Consider the following 25,194-nt stretch of genomic DNA (forward strand, 5'->3'; position numbering starts at 1 on the left):
CGCTTCCAGACATTTTGTCACCCTCACTTGATCTGGAGAATCATGGATGATGTTTCTCATCATTCCAGCCTTAATGTGTGTAGTTGCTTGTCCAGTTTGTAAGTACTTCCGGAGAGAGCAAGCTACAGCTGTACTGTTTGAAATTTAAGAATGAAGGCATTACCTAAATAATAATATTGGATTGTATACAAGAAGGCAGTCATAGGTTCCCAGAATGGTTCAGGTTGATACAGAAATTGTCTCTTATATTCAACATTACTGTTCAAAGTGTTAGTAAGGGAACTGAAAGCTGCATTTTTGTAATGGAAAGTGACTCACAACCTTAAGATATAACCTGCTTTACTACTTAGGACACTTGATAATTTACTAGAAACTTTTTCCTGTCTTGTTTCTCACAATGACACTTTAAAATAGTCCACACAAGGAGTACTGACATAGATCTCCTGGATTCACCTGGAATCCAGTGGTGGTTGGTTCTGCAGGAAAACTGACTTTTCTTTTCCCCTGTCACTATGAGCTTGTTTTATGTGATGAGAAGGGAAGTGAGTTGGACTGGGCCTGGCAAATGTGGATGCGCTAAGGTCCTGATTAAGTCCATAAAAATAATTGTAGTGTTATTGTGGTATATATTTGAGAAAACTATGTACTTCCATTCCTGTTTTGCACCTGTTTTCTGAAACATGTAATTTTCTGACATGAAATTTTCTTTGTTAATGAAGTAGACACTATTGTCCAAGCTCAACAAAGGTACACCTCTGCTTTATTGTGATGTATACTTGACACTGTAGACATAAAACGCTGAACATGTTGCATGTACATTCATAGTTAGCCTAGCCCTCAATTCTTTGCACTTCAGAGTTTTTAAAGATTCTGCTAAGCAATTGTTTAAAACCAAAAGCAAGTATGGAGAACTTAAATTTGATCAACATCTGTGAAAGAAATAGCTATCATAGTAAAGCTATTAGTCAGCTGAGTGACAAACCTAGCTGTGGTTAACTAGAAAGGCTTCTCAGCTGCCTAGGGTTTCTTCATCTTTACTTTGAAAACACTGTATGATGTTAAAAACTGTTAGTGTTAATTTATGACAAGTGTAGACTGTTGTTGAAGCAACCCATGAGTATGGCACTGTGGTTCATTCACCACTACAGAAATAATCATTCCGTACAAAAAATCTGGAAGACATTTTTTTTTTTTTTTGTGGCTTCTTTGCTTTAGTTAACTGATAGAGGAGGGGAACTAGTTTTCATACTGTACATGAGATTATCCAGTTTTGCTTCTTTTGAAATAAAGGGGAAAAAGATTCCTTTTGTATGAGAAACAGAATTGATCTTTCAGTTGTTACTGAAAGAAATAAGGTTCAGTCAGCATCTACTAAAAATACTGTTGTTCTTATTTATGCTCATTTCTTCAAACTTTCAGTATTGAAGAAAAAAGGTAAGAAAGCTTCATGTTTCAGTAGATTCCAAATAAACAACCTCTTCAGCTTTTGAGAAATCCTCCATTCCAAATACTGTATTTTTCATGGTTTGATCTGAGGTTGTAGACAATGCAGGTGCCTTAAAATTTAACATTTATTTGAAAGTGTCAAGAATAGGAAAAGTATATTACTAGCTGTTATCTCAAGATGACTAAACCATTTAAGAAGTGAACTCTGCAGGATGCTGCTTTTGCTCCTTTTAGTGACTTTTCTTCCTCTTCTTAGTACAATTTCATGCTTTGCTGGTATTCCAAAGTATTTTCCTTTCTTTTTTGTTCTCATCCTAAGTGAAGTTCCTGTTTCTTCTAAATTATCTAGTGTTACTACTTCTATTCTTATATTTATTAATTCCTCTTTTCTTTGTATATATTTACCTCTGGTTATCTCATTTAATTTTGTGTTCTTCTGGACCGCCTATTCTGTTTCTCAAAGGGAAGAAGCTGATGAAATGCGCACTTTTTCATCTTCTCTGCTGTCTCAGGTGCTAGAGATCAGTTGAGCAGCAACAGATTATTTGTTTTTATTTCTCAGAGGGATCAGAATGACTGTGTACTCAGCTATAACTGAAATGTGATGAAGTGGTTTGGTTGGTCTGTTTTGGTTTGGTGTGTATAGGAGAATATGCAGCATTTTTAGGTAACCAACACAGTGATATCCCTTGAGGTTGTTACGTCCTGCTTGCACCCCTGCTTGAAGAAGCCATGTTTTTAGTTAGTGTTTACAAAGCAGTTGTACTTGAAATGTACTCCTGATACAACCGGATAGTCTTCAAAACTGTTTTTTTTTTATTTCTTTAGAATGCTTTGTCAGTGAGACCCTGAGGCACAGCGTGTGAAATCTTATCTGGACTCCATAGTATGTTGGAAGTGACAATATTTATGTTTTTGTTTTGACCCCCCCAACTCTTTTCATTCACTTCTTTTCCATAGTTGGTATCGCAGAGATGTATGAAGTATCACAGCTGTTTCTCTGAAAAAGCCATTTTTACCATGCTTTAGAACATACAGTACATGAGTGATAGAAATTAAACATGACTGCCTGATCAAATTATATTTTCCTTTGCCTGGAGGCATCTGTTAGTGTGTCTAGCTATTATAGTGTGTTTGCTTAATGATGTTAACAGTTTTGTCTTTTCTGTTTTGCATATATAGCTGGAAGGGCCATGTGTTCTGCAAATACAGAAAATACGCAATGTTGCTGCACCAAAGGATAACGAAGAATCTCAGGCTGCTCCCAGAATGTTACGTTTACAGATGACTGATGGACACACGAGCTGCACAGCTGTAGAATACAGTAGCATGTCAAAAATAAGGTGAAAAACTTTGAAAATAAAGTTTTGCTTTGATACTTAAACATCATTAAAATAATGCAAGTGTCCTTAGTAATATATGTAGAAAAATTGCTTGACAAAGCAGGCTTCCTTCTTGGGTTTTGTATGTAAAGGAGAACCTTAAATTCAGCATTCAAAGGTGTATACTAATAAAATTTACAGTAATGTTTATGCTGAAGTACATGATGGAGGAAAGTGGATTTTTGCAGCCATCTGCTGTGTGGGAGTTGACATGGCACAAAGCAATTTGGGTGTTTGCAAACTTAAGCCAAATTCCCAGTTTTTAGTAGGAGATCTTTTGCCTGACTGGTAGCAGGAACGTCACAGGCTTGACACACTTAATTTAATGCACCTAGTGATGCTTTACCATGGGCAAGGCTTTAGCTTGGATTGAATCAATAAATATTTCTTCAGTTAAAAATAAAGGGTAAGAGAACTAATTACTGTTGAACATGGGGATTTTTTGTGTGTTTGATTATGAAGATGCTGAAAACTATCTGTAGTGTTCAGTCTCTGGAGTTATGGTGTGCTTTGCTCTTCACTCTAGTTCAGATTATGTTGATGGAAAAAGAAAGATTTTCTTCCTCACTCTTTCTTTACTAGCTGCAACAGTTATAGATAGATATATACTTAATTTCTGAATGTCATCTTTTACTGTAAAGCTGCTCCTTCTGAGCCAGGGCCAGCCTGCAGTATTAGAGTGATGCTGTCTTAAAGAACAGATCACTTAATGATATTTTAATTTTAACTTGAGCCAGCAGAACTTGCATTGTCATATTCCAATGTGAATATAAAGAGAGCAGAAAAGGAAGGCAAACAAGTTCTTGTGTAAGTAGATTCTAGATCATAAAATATTTAAAGAGCAACACCCGGTAGAAGACATAATTTGAAAGCTTTTAGATAAAATCTCAAAAATATCAGAGAACACAACACTCTAGTAACGATGTGAGCTCTTCTTTTCTAGTAACATTGTATGAAAATTTAATTTGTGTTGTATGTGATTGTTACAGGTTTGAAGTTGGACTATTAACCTGGAATAATATGCTATTTCAGTACATACTGTTTCTTTAAATAAGTTAATACCAATCACAGTCATCTTCTAATTTAAAAGTTCTTCATGACTAGAGTTTCCATTTACTGCTCTCCTCCCTTTGCATAATTTTCATATTTTGCCATATTTCTTGTCTGTTTTTTTCTGTTTTAATTTTCTTTGGTTTTATCAGTTCAATACCAAAAATCCATGAATATTGCTGAGTTTAATGCCACTAGTGCTGAAATTGGCTGACACCCCTGTGTTCCTCACTATGTGGTATGGTCCCGTGATTGTAATGATATCTTTAGCATATTTTGAAGAGATTATTGTCTCTCAGTTGAAAGGTTATAACTGACTGTGTCCTGTTTCTCACAAGGAAAATAAGTTTCCAGATTGTGCTGCTTGTCATATCTTTCAACTATGGGTTGGAGATGTGTGATTCTTTCATACATCTGCTGTTGTCTTTCATAGGGTAGATTCACGTGAGAAGAAGGTAAGGTACCTCCTTGAGGGAGCTGACCACAGAGAGCATCCATATGTCTTTAAGTGATAGAGTACTAAGAAAAGCAGCACTACAAGATGCATGCTTTTTATATTTATTCTCTTACAGTCCTGGCTGTTAGTAATGTATAGAAAGCTTATTTTAACACCTTTACACCTTTTTTTTTTTTTTTTTTTTTTTTTTTTCCTTGTAAGTTAAATGTCTAAAACAAATGAGATTAATAATCATCTGGAGATCCTCCGTTTATTAACTATAAATACATCCTAGGATGTTGAACTTAGACAACTGACTTTGAGATATCTTCTGTTAGTCTAAACAAATCACATCCTTAGTTTGGTATTGTTGAATTGGATTTTAACCAAACAGACAATTTGCAAGCATTCATCTCTGTTAGAATCTAATCTGCAATATGGCATTTTTGTGTAATGAATGGGAAGTGTTCCAGTAAAGCTATTGAAAGGTACTGTGGATACTGAAGGAATCATTGCAACGGATTTTGATGCTAATTTTTTATTATTAAATATGTCAATGTTGGAAGTATAATAAGAGTAGAGTTTTATGTGATTTTGGTGGCAGAATATTAATAAGCGTATTTGAAATATTTGGCTTTGTTTCTACTTCTAGCTTGAACACTCCACCTGGAACAAAAATTAAGCTTTCAGGAATTGTTGAAGTGAGAAATGGATTCTTGCTGTTGGATGACAGTAACACAGCAGTTCTCGGAGGTGAAGTGGAGCATCTTATAGAAAAGTGGGAATTACAAAGGGTGAGGTAACACCACTGGAAATGCTTGTATTACAGGATTTATATTACATTTAATGACATCAAGCTTAATCTGTTGACTGTGAACTTTCAGTGATAAGCTTTTAGAACTTTATCAACCTAATATTTTTAGGGATGCAGCCAAATACATGTAAATAGGTCTTATGTATGATGTTTCAAATGAATAAATTATAAGTGATCTTTGCATGGGAACTGATTCCTTTCGTAGTCTGCAGGGATTGAAAACATTAATCAAATGTACTAAATTAATTTATTGTGCAGTCATGAGTAATTGATTTCCTAAACAGTGTGTTTGGTACCAAAATATTATAGAATGGTGCCTTTTACAATTACCAACTACAGACTGTATATTTTTGAGGCAAAAAGGTAGTAACTGTATGGAAATCATTGAAGTTGTTAACCATAAGTATGAATTTGGTATTGCAGATTTCATCAGTGCTTTAGGTAAATTTGTGATTAGAAAGACAAATTGGAGGTTTTAAAATCTTTCAACAAACCATAAATACTTGTAAGCCCCTTTACTTTGTTTTACCCTGGTTCCTGTCCCAGTAGAACGAAAGTTGCTGCAGAAAGACTTTTTCATACATTTCTTCACAAATGAGTGGAAGTTCTTAGGGTGGGAAGTTGTGACCCTGCTACCAGTAGTCCCAAATACTTGCCAGATCAGCTACCACTTCTACTACCGCACACGTCTGTATTTTTACATCCATGTCTCTGAAGCAGAGTAGCTGCTTATGTACACAGCGGTCATTTCTGTGCTAAGTACTTCTATTGGTGCTGATGTAAAGTTTGGCACAGTTGTTTTTGTTACAGGTAGTCTTCTTTGTTGTTTGCATTTTATAGATGTGAGCAAACTGGGACAAAATTTATTTGAACGTTTGTTTGAGTTACACAGTGTCCATTCTAGTAAACTCTGTTTGGCATCCTTTTTGAGCTTTTATAGTTGAAAGTAGTTTTTCAAAACCATTCCTGATTTTAAATGAAGCTGCCTGTTTGATTAAAAAGAAGGTTTTGGGGCCAACGGCAGAAACATCCCATTTTATCGGTTTTATTACTATTTGCCATGAAGTCTTGTGAGTTCTCTCTCCAGTTAAAAAACACTGTTTTAAGACTGATGGGGACAGAAGAGAGACACTGAATTAACATGTTCTTAAAAATACCGTATGATTTGTAAGAGAAGGGTCAATAGTATTGGTTAGCTTCCTTGGTGATATTTTAGACAGTCTGTTTTCATGTTTCTTCTGTCTGGGCTTCAATAAATAAATGTTGCTTTATAAATATTAATTTTTTTTTTTGAGGTCAATGTCAAGAAATAACTGAGAACGTGTTCTGTTAACAAGAAAGCAAACCATTTAATAACCATCGATGTGCTGCTGACTACAACAACTTTCAGCACTTGTTAGCCAGTTCTGTGGTTCTGTTGGGTTTATGAGATATGTTTAAAAGAGAGGTAACTAAGTTATCACTGATTTAATCTGGGAAGATGAAGTATAGAAAATTAACTATTGCCTGTTGCTATCCCCTCAATTATTTGGTTCCATCTTGCAATTTGCTACAGTATTGTTTTCTTTTTCTTGTTGACCACCTTGCAGCACATGATCAGGTTCCCAGCATGAATGTGGCTATGTCAGAAAACCTGTGGGTGACAAGAAATCAGTTTGGACAGGTGAACCATGACCACTGGAAATCATAGTTCCAGTTCTATATCCGGACTGACAGCTAGACAGATAGGGCTCAAACACATCTATAGAAGCTAGATGCTACTTTGATAGCAGTTTCCTCATCAAATTAGTGTTTCTGTCCTATTCAGAAAGCTTTACAAAGAGAATGGTTGACAAAGAAGCAAGATTGTCAACTCTCAAAGATATTTGAGTGAGGATATTATCACTCCTTGCCTAATCTTGTCACTGAAGCTTAAATGAAATGCTGAACTGTGTTTGCGTAAGACAGAGAACTTGTATTTGTGTTACTATTTCAAATTATGAAGCCAGTTTTTTTTTCTTTCCACTACAATGTCTGAGTAGTGTTCATTTGGCTTCTTGTGTAGATGATGGAATATGTTTCTTTTATAGATATTAAAAAAGTTAGTGCTATGAAGTCAAATAATATTACAAAACTTTAGAAATAAAGTTGTTTATCCAGTCTTAAATTGTTGTCCTTTCACCTACTTGTCAGCTTACAGTTGTGTAGTTGAATTAGTATATCGTTCCATCCAGAACAATGTTTGAAATTGCTTTCGGGAGGAATCAAGTTTTAGTAATGAAAGACTCTCACTATATCACAGTATATGTGGAATGAATGCAATATTATCACGCTCCACGTGGAAGAAGTAGGGTATTCCTTGTAGCATTCAATTTTATCATGAGGTAGTTCTTGCCTAGAAATTTCCTTTTTTTTTTTTTTTTTTATTAAGTGTCACTGTTTATGCAACAGTAAATAAGTAAGAAGTAAATGTGAATGTTACTTTGTGATGTTTTTGTCTAGACTTTTTGAAATACAAGGTAATGTGTTATGGACTTCTTGAGGTGAGAATACAGTTTCAAAAAATTACTGCTTCATAGTGTTCCTAGTGTTCAGTGGTGACCAGTGTTTCTATCAGTGAGGATCAGTATTGGTGAGATACTGCTGTTACCTCCCCTATGAAGAAAGAGTACTTTGTATTGCTGTTAATCAAAATATCAGACAATCCATAAGTGAATACTGAAACAAATTTTGCTGAGATGATTGATAGGACTGGTAGGCCTTTATAATTTTAAAACATGGAATCTGTCAAGTTCCAGATAATCTAAAAGTAAAGTTTTTCTAGTATGCTTAATGATTCTTTGAGTCTGGTGAAGGTGAGACTAGATATTGAGGTTACCTGATAGGAAAAGGGAGCAGTTTTATGTATACTTCAAAATTCATATTAGAAAAAGGTGTGAGGGTATAACAATATATTAATATCTAGAAGTTCAGTCTCATATTGTAAACCTTGTTTCTTAAGAGATTCCCTAGGAAATACTTTTTTAATGTCACAATCCAAATACAGCAGAAAAGGGTAAAAGAAGTGTACTATATGTATTTATAACAAAGCTTATTGTGTATGATAGTTACTGCTGTGCTACAGGCAAACTTAATTGTAAGTTAAAAAACATTGTTCATATTGCGAGTTTGCTTTTTATTCGGTGCAAAGCGATATTTAATTTTCAAAGCAGTTGTTCTTGCTTCTCAGCAGACAGTGCTGCCTGAGAAGAAAGTGTGAAGGCTGTTATTTACCATTAGGCAGAGTACTTTCACTCTGGATAACAATTTTATGCAAAAAACTGTTATGATTCAAAATCCATGATGCTAAATGTTTGTAAATAGTCAATTTTTAAGTGCTTTTTTGCTATTTACCAAATTACATATTTGAGCAGTAGTTTGGAACAGTCTTTTTCTTCTGTAAGTGTTCTGACTTGGGAAAGGAAAAAAAAAAAAACTGTGGCCTTAAGCATGTTTTTCCTGATTATCGGATATGAGGAGTTAACTGTGATCAAATGCTTGAGTTTTTAGGCTAATATATACATATTTTTATTATAATTTGATTCAGTGCTGGTGTTCATTCCAGAATTGCCTACACTTCTCTAGATCCAGACAAACAAAAAAAGTGTAGGCTTTACTGGACCTAGAGTGTGTACCTTGGGGAAGCGAAGTGGGTTGGCCATGAAATCCGCGTTGTACTGTGCTGCTTCGGTTCATAGATACGGGAAGGTATGAGCGTGCTACAGTGATCATGCCTTGGTTAGCTTATAATTCTAAAGCAGCACTTTAAGTGAACTGATTGAAAGTAAGCCAGAAAAATTTTGTGTTTTTTGCAGTTCTGAATGCTTTGTTTTGAATACTTTATTGAATACTTCATCAGTGTTTTTTGCTTCAAGGCATGAGGAAAAGTATATTTAATTTTTTTTTTTTCATCCTTGAAAGGAGTTAATAACCATAAATGATTTAGAAAATAGCTCCTGAATAAAAGTAATTAACTTGAAAAGAGTAGACCAAAAGTTTTGATTTTGGTATTTGTTAGCCAAATTAATCTCTTATTTTATGAAATTCTCTGCTAGTATAATGGCTTAAAGCATACTCTCATTTATGCTACTGTTCTCACATGATGGAATTAAATTAATTTTACATCAGGCTAATAAATTAATAGGTAAATGTCATATATAGCCTTAAGCAGTTAAAACTTTCTCTGCTGGTGCAGAGTAGTAAATGATGTATGTTATCATACATGGCTGTCCCAATGAGAAAAAAGGGATATTAAGAAATGAAGCTGATAAAACAGATGCATTACAGGAAATGCAATTTTAACAGCATTATAGACCCATTCTTTTTCTACTTCTGAAACCAAATATTCTGTGTAATATGAAGTAATTAACACATAAATTCACTGGAATTAACATTTGGTTAACTCTATTGCAGGTTGCTGCTGTTGTCACAATTTGTAAATAAAAAGTGTATCAATTATGAATGGATACTTAAATGCAATGTTTTACAAATCTATCTTTTCACAGTTGTTGGCGACTAGTAATTTGTATTATTTGGGGATGATATGTTTTCAAGCCTAGCTCACTGATTGACTGCTTGTGGCTAAGAGTTTAGAGTACTTCAATAGATACTGCATAATCAGTAATTGTTATGCTTATTGTTAGGGTCTTTGCAATCCAAAGATCTGCTGATCAATTTAGGATATATACTGTACTTTCCATAAGGCCATAGGGGAGATTTCCTTGTGGCACAGTATTTTATTCCAACAACAGGGAAAAGATACGTTTTTTAGGGAGAGCAAACAGCCTGAGCTCTTATAAAGCCTTGGCATCGCAGAATTGTTGTATTATGTTTTATCAGGGGATACAATCCCGACTAGTCCTTGCAGTATTTGCTTATGCATGGGTTTATGAATCTTGCAGAATAGTTAATGTTGGAGGGGACCTCTGGAGATCATCTGGTCCAACCCCACTGCTCAACAGGGCCACCTAGAGCTGGTTGCTCAGGACAGTGTCCAGACAGCTTTTGAATATCGCCAAGGATGGAGACTCCATAGCCTCCCTGGGCAACCTGTGCCAATGCTTGGTGACCCTCATGGTAAAAAAAGTGTTTTCTCATGTTCAGAGAGAACCTCCCGTCTTTCAGTGTGTGCCCATTGTCCCGTCAGTAGGCACCACTGATGAGAGCCTGGCTCCATCTTCTTTGTACCGTCCCTTCAGGTGTTTATATACACTGATAAGATCCCCCTGAGCCTTACCTTCTCTAGGCTGAATTGGTCTGATCCCTTTTTAAACATGCTAACACTATGCCTTTACAACCTCTAGTGGCAGCAAGTTCACTGAGCGCTGTGTAAAGAAACATCTGCTGCCTATTTGTGTGCTGCTTTGTTCTGGTAGTGTAGATTTTGGTATACAACTGAATTTTCTGCACTTGCTGTATGTGTTGCCTTCATGATTTTGCAAATCTTCATAATTTGCTTCATCTTCCTGCCCCTCATCCAACTTTCTCCTTAAGTGCCCCAGGATATTAAGTATATCTTTATTTTTTATGCCTAAAAAGTTAATCTTGCAAGTTTAATGTACTTTCTGAAATAGAGACATTTATTGTATGTTTTCTGTTTGCTATTTATTAATGAGCAAATTTATTTTACAGAGTTTAGCAAAACACAATAGAAGTAACATTGGAACAGAAGGTGGCCCTCCCCCTTTTGTGCCTTTTGGGCAGGTATGGTGTCCTTTGTCATTTCATGAAAAAAACAAAAACAAAAACAAACCTGTATCATGATATATAGGGGTCCTGGTTCCAGTTAGATAAAGGCTATGAAAACACCTTAGATCAGGATGCCTTGGATCTAAAAAATGTACCTGTTTTAAAAAAATTTCCATAATCCTGTCACTTTGTTGTAGCAATTTATATTTAACATTTTCCTCTCAATTTTAAATTTGAAATTTTATTTAGTATGTGGAGCCTTTGATTCTGCCAGTCATAGTCCCTTTGTAAACACCAAAGGTATTTACAAGGATCATACTAGCTACATCATGAACTCCAAGCTTAAAATGTAGAAGTCATTCAATTTGGCCTTTCTAGTGGACCAGAGGAATGTGCTTTCAGCAAAGACATCTAGATGTCCTAGGTAGACATTTTTGCAGTCATATTCTTTCGATAAAGTTGTGCTACTCTAATGGAATAATACTTTTTTTTTTTTTTTTTTTCCAAATGAGAGTAGGCAGAAGAGTTAATTAAAACTTTCTTTTGCATTTTCAGAAATGTGCATCTCACGTGCAAGTGGACAGCAAAGAGCTTGATCGCAGAAAGACTCTGCAAATGACAAATACTGTAAAAACTGTTGTGGACAATGATGAATTTGAAAAGCAAAGAACAGCTGCTATCGCAGAAGTAACAAAGAGCAAAGAGGTTGGAATGCATGTGTTGTACCATTTTACTTACTGTGATCTTTTCTTGTTGTTTTAAGTAATTCTCTCTTTAATGACACATGCTTTCTGATGCTTTCCTGCTTGTAATTCTACTCATGTATCTTTAAAAAGATGAATCAAAAATAGAGTCCTTCTGGATTGATAATAAATGTATCATAATATAAAACTAGTAAACGTATCATAATATTTTATTGTAGGCATGATTTTGTTTTCATGTCACTATTAAAAAAATGTGGGTTTTATAATTTAGCTAATGAGATTTTAAGTAATAAATACAGGTTCTCAGTTTTCATGTGCTTTTTTCAATTCTCAAAAGTCCATGATTCCCTGCATTCAGTCTGAAAGAACAGCTAGGAAGTTTAGTTCTAATGTGTCAGGGTTTTATGTTCTCCCTTGGTTTTCCTTTTGGTTTATTTTTCAAATTTGCTTGATAAGTCATAAAAAATAGAATTATATACCCTTTTTACAGCCTCACTTGGGCATACAGGAAAAAAATACCTACTCTAATAAATTAATATTTTGTGTGTGTGTAAATTAGTGCTTTTTTTGTTGACGCAAAGCATAATCATAAAAAATACAGCTGCAACTAATTTACTGCACTTTTTCTACTAGCTAAATAAGGCTTATTTTCATAAATTCTGTTGACTGAAATGTTATTTTTGTGCTTATCTAAAGACCAAGACCTTTGGAGGAGGTGGTGGTAGTAGCAGAAGTAATCTCAGTGTGAGTGCTGGAGGGAATCGAAACAGGGAACTGTTCCAGAAGGAGAAAATAACAAAACCTGAGGGAAAGAATGAAGGTGTCTACCGAGAACTGGTAAGATGGAAGACTTAAATGGAGCCTTAAACGTGTACTATTAAAAAACAAAAAACCAATGTAACAAAATTAAAGCCAAAAACCCCTGAGGAATAAGGGATTTCCTTTCAATTTATTTTGAAGTCTGTTTAGAATACTTAGGGTGCTTTTGTACCTGAGGTAATTAGGAGTTTCAGTGTGATTTTTGTAAAAAAAAAAAAATAAAAAAAAAAAAAATAAAAAAAAAAAAATAATGTTGTCTTATCCAGCATAATTTAAAACCATGTCCTCACAGAAGAACAATAGTAGTATAGTAGTGTATGTGGTATAGGACATTACAGTATATTTTTATTTTCTTGTTTAGACAAGCTTAACATTTTTGCATGTTAACATTTATTAATTCATTTTGGGCAGGAAGACTTTCATCCTTCAATTTCAACACATGAAATAATATTTTAATGTAGCTTTTCTTCTGAATTAATATTTATTTAAGAATCTGTTTTAAACCATTTTTTTGACATTGAGAAAACAAGTGGTACTTTGATGTTTAACACAGCAAAAATACTTTTGTTGTGACATGGGAATGTCATACTTACGTGATCACAAGTAATGTCTCCTTTTGAGTAAGGTGGATTACCACTGGAGAATCTGAACTGTATCCCTTAATCCAAAACATCACCTTCCAATGTATTTCATAACTTCATACTTACTGAGAAGTGTTCTTTGGGATCATTGCATTGAGTTAAGTGGGCATAAGATGAGCAGTCATTGAAGTTTTGTTTTGATGACTTCAATCTAAAGGTTTATGATGGAGTAAGTATTTGTTATCAAGAACAACTCTGGAGAGGAATTTCTAAGTATGCAATAACAATTAATGATTCTGATTTGAGTCATGAAAGACTGAAAAAGGCATCGCAACAATGTAGTAACTCAGTAAACCAGTATTAAAATATTGATTATAAATATAACTTATTATTGAATATTTTCTACCTTATTTACTTTTACCAAAGTTTTAGCAATAAGAAAAGACATTTAGGAACAGTAACTGCATGTTATAATTTTGTTTGTATAGCTATGTGTTGTCATCTTGCAGCAAGGAGAGCCTCCAGCAGTGCTGCCTTCAGCACTGTGTTCAGAAATGTCAGTATAGAATTGTAGAAACACAAGCTGAGAGGACCTCAAGAAGTCATTTAGTTACCCATCTGGCCAGTGTAGCACCAGTGGTACATCTTGTCATTCTTGACAACTGCATCTTGACCTAAGTAGGCTTAAAAAAACCCCCAGACAGATAAAAAACCCAACCAAAAAATTGTGACATCAAGTAGGTGTAATTGTTGACTTTCTTGTATATTGTTGACTTGTGTGTATATTTAGAAATGGTTAAAGGTTTTTAATACATCTGGTTTGTTACTGTCTGAGAAACCTGAAGCACTGTATCTTTACCTACAAAGTAAGAAACAAAGACGTAATTTTTCGTGTTTATTTGTAGACAGACAGTAAATTGCAGCAGTCAATCATCCTGCTCTCGTAATAGTCCTTATAGGATATGGCCTACAGTTTTCTTTGTCTTTTTAGTGTTGTATAGCAGAAGCAAGATACGCTGTGTAAATGAAGTTGTAGGGAGAGATTTTGACATCGAAAGATAATTAAGATACTACCTCTTTTCTCAAATAGTCTTTGTATCTGGGAAATTGACATTTCCTTGGGTCTCAAACTGTGACTGATCCAAGATTTTCTTTTATCAATAGCTGAGAGTACAGGTACTGTATATATGAGTCTTAATTTCCTGCTAGTCTTTGAATGTAGCTGTTGTACACAGAATTTCCACTGTTGAAAGGAGGTGATGAAGCAGTAATGGCTAGAATTTCTCTTCTTATCCAAACCAGCTACTTGTGTACAAAGGGGAGAAGAGTGAAGCAGATTTGCTGAGGAAGTACTTCTCTCTTTTGGACACTTGTTGCCATGCAGAAGAATCTAGGAAAATGGTCCACAGGAGGAACTGTTATATTCTGTCATTAAAAATAAGACTTTGTTTTTAGGCAACTTGAAGTCAAGCTCAAGTGGAATGGTGATTCCCTGTAGACACTGAGATCATGTTTCTGCCCCATTGGTCTTCAAAGACATTTTGAATTGCTATTCCTTTACTTAGTCTTTGTACAGTTAAATTAAGAGTATTGTTGAGTTTGGGAATGAAGAAGGCTACATGAAAACACTGGAGTTAACAGTGCTGAGCACATGGGAGTTGTAGCCAAGCACTGCAAAGTCATGTTTTGCCCATTACAGTGATTTTTGCTTACCTAAAGGTAGTTATGAAAGTTATTTGAGTTGTTATATCTTCTGGCTTACTCTATTGAGGTGTCTCTGTATTGAGATAGCAACCACAAACACTGATTTTGTGCCTCTTCCGCCAAAAGGAGACCTGCTTACATCTGTTGTCCCAGAGCAGTGTGTAGCTGGAATTGAGACAAAAAGTGCATGTATTAAAACATCAGAAGAAATGAAGATTGGAGAAATTGCATCATAAGACTGTGGAAAACAGAGGAGAGGAAGGGTTAAATGTTATTTGTCATACAACTCTCATGCAGTTGCAATTTAAATCATTCTAGCAATAAAGTTCATGTTCTTTTAAGCAGTTGGGAGAAAGAAGGTGTTGTGTATTTTAGATGTAACGTTCTGCTGGGTTTGGGGGTTTTTTGGAGGGTCACAATATGGCTATTTCGGAACCTGTAAACAAAATGTTATGTTTGTGGGACTCCAGCTAGTGTATTTGGTTACAGCTGTTGCAGTAGATGGATTACTGGCATCATCGTGGTTGGGTATAGGATGAGGAAGGACAGTAGGGCCTAGTCCCATTTCATGTTTAGTGAATGTAGGACTGTTTGCAATGGAAGAGACAGTTCCCAATTGAATGCTTTAAAGCACAGTGCAGATGTAAGGTTATTTTCTTTGCCGTTTTATCATGCTCTATACAGTTTATAATAAGAAAGCCTGTATTTCTGGAGAAGTAAATTGTATTTCTTTGCTTTCTTCTACAGAACGTCTAGTGTTTATATTTTCTGCATGCTTTAAGTGTATAACTGGGTTCTATATTGTCTGTAAAAGTTGTGAAAGGGTTCAAATGGGAACAAAGGGCTAGTTCTTATACCACTATTACTTTGAGAGATTCCTCTTAGTTTTCATGTCAGAGAATAGATATTACAGTCTGTCATACTATTCCAGTGTGTACAGCAAAGGAAGAGGTAGACTAGGGGAATTTGTACTTGAAATCACTTAATATTAGAACTGAAAACTGATGAATTAAAAATCATCATCATAATAATATTATGAAAAAACATCTACTGGCTAACTGTTTGGACCTAAGAGAGATCATATGTGAAGATTTTATATAAACTGAAATATTTATCGTCAATTAAATATGAAATAGTGTTTCAGTGACAAATTAATGACAAATTTAAGTCACATCTGGTGTTTTTATACAGTCTCTGTTGTATCTTATGATTAGTTCTATGTGTACCCTTTTATTTCAGGTTGATGAAAAGGCTCTAAAACACATAACAGAGATGGGTTTCAGCAAAGAAGCAGCAAGACAGGCACTTATGGATAACAGTAACAGCCTGGAGGCGGCATTAAATTTTCTTCTCAACAGCAGTAAACAGAAACCCATTCAGGGACCACCACCTAGAGGTAAACCTTGCAAAGAAATACTTTAAAACAGTGTTTATGAGGAAAGGATTTTGTGTATGGTGGATTACTTAAGTAGTTCTAGAAGGGCATATCTGCGTGGTTTTTTCCTTCAAGTTAGAATGCATTGCAAACCTGAAAGCAAATAGTTAGAAAAGGCCTCCCTATTGTATTCTTGTCAGAATTTTTGAATTTGAAGTCACATATTTGAATATCCTTAAATGGAAAATACCTGTATCTCTTTTTTCCCTGATAGATTATTATCTTTTTTTTTTTTTAAAGATAGAAAATACAAACATTTTATAAATCAAAAAAGTGTGCACTTTTTTCTTATCTATTCCCCACTCACAAAACACTTCTGATGTTTATAGGTAAAGGGAAGGGCCGAGGCCGAATAAGACCTGAAGATGAAGAAGAACTAGGAAACACCAGACCATCTGCACCAAGCACGCTGTTTGATTTCTTAGAATCCAAAATGGGTACCCTAACAGTAGAGGGTAAGTTACTGAAATTAATGTATCTGGACCAATATTGGACAGTGTTGGTGGAATTCTTTTTCCTAACTTTGTCATCTAAGAAGTGGTTCACAGAGCTTTCTCCACTGTCAGCTGTAAAAAAAAAAAAAAAAAACAAGGAGTGCTAGGTAGGTATTCCTCTCCTTTGAAGAAAGGTCAAATAAATTACACCATGGTGGTTTGTGCTTCTGTCTTGATTATAGAAGAGTTTAGGGTGTTTGTTTCAGGTTTATATGTCTAAAAGTCAGTAGTTGTGAAATAAGGTGACATAAATCCCAGTTTGTTCATCTATAAAGAAAAAAACATAACTCCAGTCCTTCTCCTCCGTTATATAAACAGCACGTTTTGTGTGCTGCCCAGTTAAGAGTTTAGTAATTGTGATAACCTTTATCATTTTTGTATTCACTCTGTGGAGGGGGAAAAGAAAAACCACCTTTTTGGCTGCTGTAAAATATTAAACAACTATTTCTCCTGGTTTTCCTGTTTAATAACTGTAAGGACTGAAGGAAAGGTAGGGTTTTAAAAAGAGGGAAGCCAAATAATCCCACAGATTTAATGCAAAAGATCTAGGATTTTTCTTTAATGTCCTTTTAGTTACTTTTCTTTCTTAAGAAGCCATATGAGAATGTGGTCTCTATGTACCAGGATGTCTGTTTAGGTCTAAATCATTCAATACTCTGGAAACTTGAACAGGCAGATACATTTAAAAAAAAAAAAAAAAAAAAAAAAAAAGGAAACTTCATACATCCTGAGGTCTCTAGAGGCTGCTGTAATGTTGAAGTGGTGGTAAGCTGAGTAATAAATGGAGATAATTTTTATTTTGGGGTATGACCTTGGAGGTGTTTCAGTGGCCAATGTGAAATGAAAATATCTGCTCCTATTATTTAACATGAGGGTTTTGTGATGGAATTGTAATTTTTTTTCTCCCTAGAAAATTACACTTTTCATAAAGGGTGACAAAAAGGTTATACTAGTTTATATGAACTGTTTGATATTTTGGGGTTTTCTAGTGCATTTAAAGAATGACTGCATATGTATGTAATTATTTTTTTAAGTTCCAGAATAATCTTTCTAGCTATTTATCACAGACTCTAGCTTTGTGTGTTTTCACTGGATTTGGGATTTAAAAAAAAAAAAAAGGTAATGTGGAAAACAAGCTTGCAGTAAATGAAAGCGAACAGGTCGCCCTTTTGGGAAAGTTACAAATGTCTGTCATGTCAGTATGCACCTGCATCAGACATACAAATAGAACATCCCCCTTCCTCTGGTGAGTTGAGTGAGAGATCTTTTGTTGAATGTATTATTTTTGTTTGTAGCTTATATGTATTAAAAATGTGTAAATATTTATCATCTTTGCTATAGCAGTGAATTTATAGTTAGCTGTGTTTGAGAGTAATTATTGAATTAAGAATGGAAATATGAAACCATTGTAGACTCTGTCAATGCATCAAAACCTCAGCTTTTTTGAGAATTACAAGGACTGTCTGCTTACCATTAAATACATGGCATATTTTTTTCAAGAGTTATTTTTTGTTAAATCTTTCAGAGCTTAGAAGCTGCACGTACACAGTTGCTACTTGCATAAGTAGTGTAGCATTTTACATTAACATATTTGAATATTATTTTTTCTTCATGTAGCATCTAAAATTCAGTATATTCAGGTGGAAGGAAACAGCAGTTGAGAAATTCAGTTCTTGGAGCTGTAAAGAGGATGCCTTTGTCCAAAAATGAAAGAACAAACAGCGAAGAAAAAGGATGCACATTTTGTCGTAAAAAACTTGCCTTAACAGATGGGCTCAGGAGTTAGAGAACCTGCTAGCAAACCCACTGGTCTCTTGCTGCTGCTGGTAGAATTAGATGCATTGTGAATCATTTAAAGTTCACTGAACATTTTTATGACCTGCTAAGGTTGATGTATGAACAGAAAGGCATTTGCTTATAAATGTGATAGCTTACAGTTCTTTTGATAGCAAATACTATATTGATGCTGTATCTAAGTTGAGTTTCATTGCAACAGTGTCTCTTTTGGCCTGCCAAATAAGTGATTTTAAATAGTTAAAGATAATTTTATATTTTAGCTGGGTCTAGGTCCTAACACAGATTGTAGGAAGTGAGCAAAAAAGTTACAATAGAGTTCCTTTTCTTATGTATGTTGTATATAGTTTGTTTATGGTAAGTAGCCACAAGTTTATTGGCTTTCTGAAATGCAGCTAGTTGTAGATTGAACATTTATATTATGAGTCTTCACTGTATTTGTCAGAAATTTAAAATACGTAAAGAAAATACCTTTCAAATACATAAGCATTCTGCATTAGCTGATAAAATTTTTTAAACTGTTCAGATAATGAATATAATCCCGTTTTCAAAAGCATGTGTAGGGAATTATACTTGAGATCTATCTTTTGGCAACTCATTTTGCTTACCAAAGAAGAGTTAGATTTTTACAATGAACAGAAATTAAGAGAGTGATAGTGTTTTTCTCTCACATTATCGTCATGTATTGTCATTGTCATTTGTCAATTGTCATTGATTTTTCTTTGGATAAGTTTTGTGCTTATATTGAAAGATTAGAGAAGGCTTTCACGTGTGACTGAAAGACATTTAAGGGAAAGAAAATAGAAGTAATCCCTGTGGGATATATACCTTTCTTATTGTCAGTAATTTTAGAGTAAGTAATAGTAATTTACCAAGAGTTGTAAAATAAGTTAATTGCTTCTCTTCAGATTATATTACTGAATAGTAGTGCTTGCTCAGGCGGACTTCTATGATCCTTTGGTTCAGTACATGTATGTACCCAACATTCTGTAGTGTAATAAAGCATAGTGTTATGCGAGTAAAAAAAATGGTTATGCTAGCATATATACTTCAGTTTATAATCTTCAATATTGCGTTTTAAAGATAAATACGCTTTGCTTTTGTGTGTTTTTCCCCTCTTAAATAAAAATAAAAAGATTCCATAAATGTCATAAGAAGAAAAAACATAATTCTGTAAAATCTTTGTAAAGGCTTTGTACTCCTTCAGTTGCCAAAAATTCTGGCATATATCCTAACATGCTACACAGGGGCTTTGGGTTTGTGTTTTTTAGCACTATGTTGTTTTTTTGGTGGTGTGTGTTTGTTTTTCTTTTTTTTTTTTTTTTTTCAGCATTACCTGAATGATTAATATATAATCTGGTATACTATTCCTGTGTCATGCTTTTTGGAAAAAAAAACAAAACAAAACCAAAACTAAACAAAACAAAAAAAACAACTTGTTAGCATTTTTGAAGAGTTCAGAAAATGTTCAGATTACTTTCAGGTTGGGTTTTTTTTTTTAGAATATTTCAGTCTTTTTTTCCTTCTGAAGAAATAATAATACATGTTCTTGTACTTTCAGTTATTTGGAAGTCATTGGGCTTTAAAGTGGTTGCTCAGTTTAATTTTGTTAGTTTTTATTTTCCTTACTGAATGTGTCTAGCCCATAGGGTTGTGTCTATTTCTATGCCAGGTTTTATTTTTATCTTCAGAGTCTAATTCAGATGGATTTTTCAAGAAATACATATGCATATGCTGAATTACAGGATTTTTGTCTCTTTAAAAGAGCGTTTGTTTTTTTTTTTTTTTCTTTGCCAAGTTTGAGAACCTGTGCAGTCTGAATTCAAGCACATATAAAAAAATCATTTATTGAAAGTGTTACTTTTCGGCCACTTTTATGCCTCTGGTTGAAATTAATCTCATTTAAATTCTTAATTGTTAGTTGTCTTAAGTTCCATGTGAACTGAGATGACGTGAACGTTAACAGTGTTTGTAGCATGATGGGGTATTTGCAGTGATTATAGTTAATGTTGTGAACACATTCATCATGAAGCCTGCATCCAAGAGTTTGCAAAAATATAGGATATATACTATTAGCACCTTCTTCATTTCATTTGGTACTGTCAGTTGTTCATATAGAATCATAGAATTGTTTAGGTTGGAAAAGACCTTTAAGATCATCAAGTCCAACTACTAACCTAGTACAGCCAAATCCACCCCTAAACCATGTCCCTAAGCACCACATCTACACGTCTTTTAAATAACTCCAAGGATGGTGACTCAACCACTTCCTGGGCAGACTGTTCCACTGATTGACAACCTTTTCAGTGAGGAAATTTTTCCTAATATCCAATCTTGGTGTCATCTGCAAACTTGCTAAGAGTGCACTCGATCCCCTCATCCAGATCATTGATAAAGATGCTAAACGTAACTGGCCCCAGTACTGAGCCCTGGGGAACACCACTTGTGACTGGCTGCCAACTGGATTTAGCTCCATTCACGACAACTCTTTGGGCCTGGCCAGCCAGCCAGTATTTTACCCAGTGAAGAGTACATTACACCTGTCCAGGCCATGAGCAGCCAGTTTCCCCAGGAGAATGCTGTGGGAAATGGTGTCAAAGGCTTAATTAAGTTCTGCATAGACAACATTCACAGCCATTCCCTCAACCACTAAGTGGGTCACCTTGTCATAGAAGGAATCAGGTTAGTCAAGTAGGACCTCCCTTTCATAAACCCATGCTGACTCAGACTGATGTTGTCCTGTACGTGCTGTGTGTTGGCACTCAGGATGATCTGCTCCATAACCTTCCCTGATGCCAAGGTCAGACTGGCAGGCTTGTAGTTCCCTGGATCCTCTTTCTGGCCATTCTTGTATTTGGGTGTCACATTAGCTAACCTCCAGTCAACTCAGACCTCCCCAGTTAGCCAGGACTGCTGATAAATGATGAAAAGTGGCTTGGTGAGAGCATCTGCCAGCTCCCTCAGTACCCTTGGGTGTATTCCATCTGGCCCCATAGACTTGTGGATGTCTGAGTGGTGTAGCAGATCACTAACGACTTCCCCTTGCATTATAGGGGCTTCATTCTGCTCCCCATCCCTCTCTTTCAGCTCAGAGGGCTGGGTACCAAGAGAACAGCTGGTCTTACTATTGAAGATTAAGGCAAAGAAGGCATTATGTACCTCAGCCTTTGTCACTGTGTTTCCCTCGTCATCCAATCAAGGATGGAGATTCTCCTTAGCCCTCCTTTTTTTACTAATGTATGTATATAAATGTTTTTTATTGTCTTTTAAGGCTGTAGTCAGATTAAGTTCTAATTGGGCTTTGGCCCTTCTAATTTTATCCCTATATAAACTCACAAATCCTTCTGATCCACCTGAGTTGCCTGCCCCTTCTTCCAAAGTTCATAAACTCTTATTTTTTTTCCTGAGTTCCAGCCAAAGCTCTCTGTTTAGCCAGGCTGGTGGTCTCCCCTGCCGATTCATCTGTCTGTGCATGGAGACAGGCTGCTCTTGTGCATTTAAGATTTCCTTCTTGAAGAATGTCCAGCCTTCCTGGACTCCTTTGCCCTTCAGGATTGCCTCCTAAGGAACTCTGTCAGCCAGGCCACTAACAGGCCAAAGTCTGTCCTGTGGAAGTCCAAGGTAGCTGTTCCGCGGACTCCCCTCCTCACTTCTCTGAGAATCAAACTCCAGCATTTCATGATCCCTATGACCAAGATGGCCTCCAACTGTCGCATCACCCACAATTCCTTCTCTGTTCACAAACAACATGTCCACCATGGCACTTTCTCTCCTTTGCTCACTTACCAGCCTGTGTCAGGATATTATCTACCACACACTCCAGGAACCTCCTGCCTAGACTGTTTCCTCTCTGCTATATTGTATTTCCAGCAGACATCTGGTAAGTTGAAGACCCCCACAAGAACAAGCTATAGCGCTTGAGACTTGTCCTAGCTGCAGATAGAACATTTCATCATCATCATCTTCCTGGTTGGGTGGGCTATAACAGACTCCCATCATGATATCTGTCTTCTTGACCTTTTGCCTGATTCTTACTCGTAAACACTCAACCCTATTGTCACCATTATCAAGCTCTAGACAATTAAAACACTCCCTAACATACAGGGCTACCTCACCTCCTCTCCTTCCTTGCCCAACCCTTCTGAAGAGTTTATAGCTGTTCAGTGCAGCACTTCAGTGGTGTGAGTCATCCTACCGTGTTTCTGTGATAACAAATATGTCATAGTTTTCTTGCTGCACAATGGCTTACAGCTCCTCCTGTTTGTTGACCACGCTGCAGTGCATTGGCATAGATGCACTTTACTTGGGCTATTGATCCCAGCATCTTTGTTTGGGGAAAAGTCCTAATTCCTATGTAACTATTCCCACGCACTTCTGTGGTTTCTAACACGTCAACAGTCCTTGCATCTTTGCTGCTTCATGGATCTCCATCCCCTACCTCCACTGAGATGGCAGACTGAAAGACCTCATTAGTACACCATCAGTGGTGTCCTGCCCCCAGGTTTATCTCTAGAAAGCCTGGGTTTATCCCTTTCCCCCCTTCAAATCTACTTTAGACCTCTTTCAGTGAGCCATGCTAACTACTGTGCAAAGATCCTTTTCTGCCCTCTTGCCAGCAGGCCTGGTGTGATGTAAACCGACCCATGATCAAAAAATCCCCAATTCTGCTGGTGACACCAGACTCAGAGCCAGGTATTGATCTGCTGGGTCTTCCTGTTTCTTTCCTCATCATTCCCTGCAACTGGATGGAGAGAGAACATTACTTGTGCTCCTGATCCCTTAACCACATGTCCCAAGGCCCTGAAGTCTCTCTTGATAGCCCTCAGGCTTCTTGTTGCAGCTTCATCACTGCCTACCTGAAAAAACAATAATGAATAATAATCTGAGGGCTATACAGGGTTAGAAGCTTTGTCTTCATCTTTAAACTGGGCCCCGAGGAGGCAGCACACTTTCCTAAGAAGTGGGTCCTATCTGCATATTGGGCCTTCTATTCACTTCAAGAAGGAGTCTCCTATGACTTACCATCTTTTCATCTTTATAGAAGCGGTTAGAGACATATAGTTTTCTCTTAGTATTAGAAAAGTAGTGGTCAGAAATGAAAGGCACATCAGGGAAACTTCTAGAAACAAGTCAAATATGTAACGTTATATAGGCAAGAATAAGGTCTCTTCATTGATTTTTCTGCACAGTAGCTACTAAAGAGAGTGCAAGCAGGCACGTTTTTCTGCATTTATATGTAGCACATTACAGCTTCCACTGAATATAAAAGAAGATTGTTTGTTCTGCTACATTTCTGACCCCTTGGTATCCCATACGGTCTCTAAAATCCCAGTTTGTTTTTTAAGTAGTGAGAGAGATGGCCTTTGTATAGGGATAATGGTTTTGAATAAATGAACATACCCCTACTACTATACTAATGCACATGATCAGGAGCCTATGATTACCTGGAATGGCCATATTTATCATTATCACAAGCATTAGACTTCTGTATACTTCAGTCGGATTGTAATTTCTTCTAAATGACTTGAGAACCTGTGTAAAGTGAAAACTAAAGGCAGTTTTGCTGAACTGAGATAAATATTTTTTAATTCTGTGCTATGCCACATTTTTTTCAAGATTGTTTGTGATCTGGGGAGAAAGTGTCTGAAAAGAAAAATTGTTTCTTTTCAAGTACAAAAAGGATTGATTTGCTTTCCTCTGTGTATCCCTTCTTAGGGATAATTATCTACTGCTTCTAATTGCACCTGAAACCTCAGTACTTCTGAGAATTTCTAAATTCACATGTGGATATGCAGTAACTAGGCTAGGTGCTTCCATTTGTGAACAGGAACTGCAGAACAGTTGTTCAGTTTGTTATCTTGATTTGGTACATTTTCATAGTTGGATTTAAACCAAGGAGAAAAACATTGATTAATTGAAATACTTTTGTATTTTGTTTAGGAGATACTTCTATTCCTTTTTAGAGATAAGACAGCATATTAAGCTCTTTGTTGTGTTTAGTGTTGGTTTTCTTTTAAGAAGTACAAATTAGTCATAAGAAAGTAAGGTCTTTTGCTCTGTAAGTGGTGTCTTTTGAGGGTTTTTTTTAGGTTTCATCTCATTTTTTCAGAGTTAGTGAAATACAGTTTTAAGTAATTACAGCTGTCGCAAGTATTAAATACCTGACTCCATGATCGACTAGTTCTTTAATTATAAAACATAGCGTATAGTAAACATACTTTATTTAAATGAAATTCAAAGAATAAAAATTCAACCTGTAGTTTCATACTGCATATTTATTTATTTTAACCGTGACTAGTTGGTGAGACCTATGAAAAGGTTTCTGAGTTGAATTTAAGTACTTTCAGTTTTGGTTGGCAAGAGAAACCTGCTGACTGTGAGAGATAACAAAAATAGTAGACAAAATTGCTGTCAACTAGCTGCTTTTGCTTGCACTTGTATTATTTCTGCTACTGAGCACAAAAGATTTTTTCATTAATCTCTTTCTTATTTTTCTTTTGTTATGAGGAACAATTCATCCATCTTTGCCAGTTTATATAAGTAAACACAGGGATTATCAGGGAGAACAAAACAGCACCAAGAGCTTTGACTGTAGAACTAAGGAATAATGGACAAAATGCTGAGAACCAGGCACGTTTCAGATGTTTTTTCTCTCTTCAGTTCTTAGGGACTGAAACAGGCTGGTGCTTCCATTTGCTAAGGATCCAAAGCCACAAAAGCTCTTGGCAGACATCTGTGTCTTTGAAACACTTGAGCAATGATCAACTTCTTAATATTTTTTTTTTTTTTATTATTACTAAATAGGGTAGGTAGTGAGAAATATAACAGT

At 35.7% G+C, this 25,194-nt stretch overlaps 1 protein-coding gene across 2 annotated transcripts in view; it reads left to right on the forward strand.

Moving 5' to 3' along the window:
• The window catches only part of TDRD3 (tudor domain containing 3), a 114,019-nt gene that overhangs the window by 54,293 nt on the left and 34,532 nt on the right, over positions 1-25,194 (forward strand). For both annotated transcript variants that reach the window (XM_032993915.2, XM_032993914.2), the window contains 7 exons: positions 2,629-2,789; positions 4,967-5,108; positions 10,778-10,849; positions 11,390-11,539; positions 12,235-12,375; positions 15,882-16,038; positions 16,407-16,532. In XM_032993915.2, the coding sequence (XP_032849806.2) occupies positions 2,629-2,789; positions 4,967-5,108; positions 10,778-10,849; positions 11,390-11,539; positions 12,235-12,375; positions 15,882-16,038; positions 16,407-16,532 (949 nt within the window). The remainder of the gene's footprint in view (positions 1-2,628; positions 2,790-4,966; positions 5,109-10,777; positions 10,850-11,389; positions 11,540-12,234; positions 12,376-15,881; positions 16,039-16,406; positions 16,533-25,194) is intronic.

This window comes from Tyto alba, unplaced genomic scaffold, assembly GCF_018691265.1.
Source record: "Tyto alba isolate M040663 unplaced genomic scaffold, T.alba_DEE_v4.0 Super-Scaffold_45, whole genome shotgun sequence".
Taxonomy (NCBI): Eukaryota; Metazoa; Chordata; class Aves; order Strigiformes; family Tytonidae; genus Tyto; species Tyto alba.